We start from the raw sequence: 1,218 nt of genomic DNA on the forward strand, positions 1-1,218 counted from the left end.
ATGTCCAACCAAACCACTGTCCCCACATTCCTTCTCCTGGGATTCTCTGATGTTCCTGAGATGCAGAATCTTTACTTTATCCTGCTCCTACTGCTTTACCTGGCAGCCCTGATGGGGAATCTTCTCATCATCGTAGCTGTAGCCCTTGACCACCACCTTCATGTCCCCATGTATTTCTTCCCTATGAACTTGTCCATCCTAGACGTTGGCTCCATCTCTGTCACCATTCCCAAATCCCTGGCTAATTCACTCATGAACACCACTCCTATTTCCTACGCTGGCTGTGTCACCCAAGTCTTTTCCCTCTTCTTGTTTATGGGAGCAGATTTTTCCCTTCTCACCATCATGGCGTACGACAGATACATCTCTATCTGCCAACCGCTGCACTATGAGAGAGTGATGAACAGGGGAGCTTGTCTCCAAATGGCAGCCAGTGCCTGGATCAGTGGGATTCTCAATTCTGCCCTGCATACCGGGAACACGTTTGCGTTAACCTTCTCTGGAGGCAACAGGGTGCATCAGTTCTTCTGTGAAATCCCTCAGCTACTCAAGCTCGCCTGCTCTGACTCGTACCTCAGTAAAATTGGGGCTCTCACATTTAGTGCATGCTTAGTCTTAATCTGCTTTGTTTTTATAATTGTGTCTTACATTCAGATCTTCACTATGGTGCTGAGAATCCCCTCTGAGCAGGGCTGGCACAAAGCCTTCTCCACCTGCCTGCCTCACCTCACTGTGGTCTCCTTGTTCGTTTTCACTGACATCTTTGCCTACCTGAAACCCACCTCCAGCTCCACATCAGCTCTGGATCTCGTGGCAGCTGTTCTCTATTCCACGGTGCCTCCAGTGCTGAATCCCATCGTGTACAGCATGAGGAACAAAGAGATCAAAGATTCACTGCGGAGACTGACTGGGTGGAGGTTATTTGCCAAGAATTAATCATCTGTCTTTCTCCAATACATACTCTTTCACTGTGTGCCTACTGGTCCAGCCCCTTGTTTCCATTACAACAACAGTTTATATATAAGTGGGCCAGATTCTGCTCTTGTTGCACCAATGGAAATCCAGATGCTCACTGATGTCAATGCAGTTTGTCTGATTTACACCTGCAGAAGATCTGGCTCAATCCTGATGTTTAATGGGTGTGCACTTCGTGAGGGAAGAATCCAGCTGTCATTATGTACCTAAGTAATGCCTATTAAACTGCTTTGGTGGTTATTC

At 47.3% G+C, this 1,218-nt stretch overlaps 1 protein-coding gene across 1 annotated transcript; it reads left to right on the forward strand.

The window, feature by feature from the left end:
* LOC137154930 (olfactory receptor 14A16-like) lies at positions 1-936 on the forward strand. The gene has a single exon (XM_067550775.1). The coding sequence runs from the start codon at positions 1-3 to the stop codon at positions 934-936; it is 936 nt and encodes a 311-aa protein (XP_067406876.1).
* Positions 937-1,218: the final 282 nt, after the last annotated feature.

The sequence above is a fragment of the Emydura macquarii genome, unplaced genomic scaffold (genome assembly GCF_026122565.2).
Source record: "Emydura macquarii macquarii isolate MOO-44397 ecotype Brisbane River unplaced genomic scaffold, CSIRO-AGI_Emac_v2 contig_1320, whole genome shotgun sequence".
Lineage (NCBI taxonomy): Eukaryota > Metazoa > Chordata > Testudines > Chelidae > Emydura > Emydura macquarii.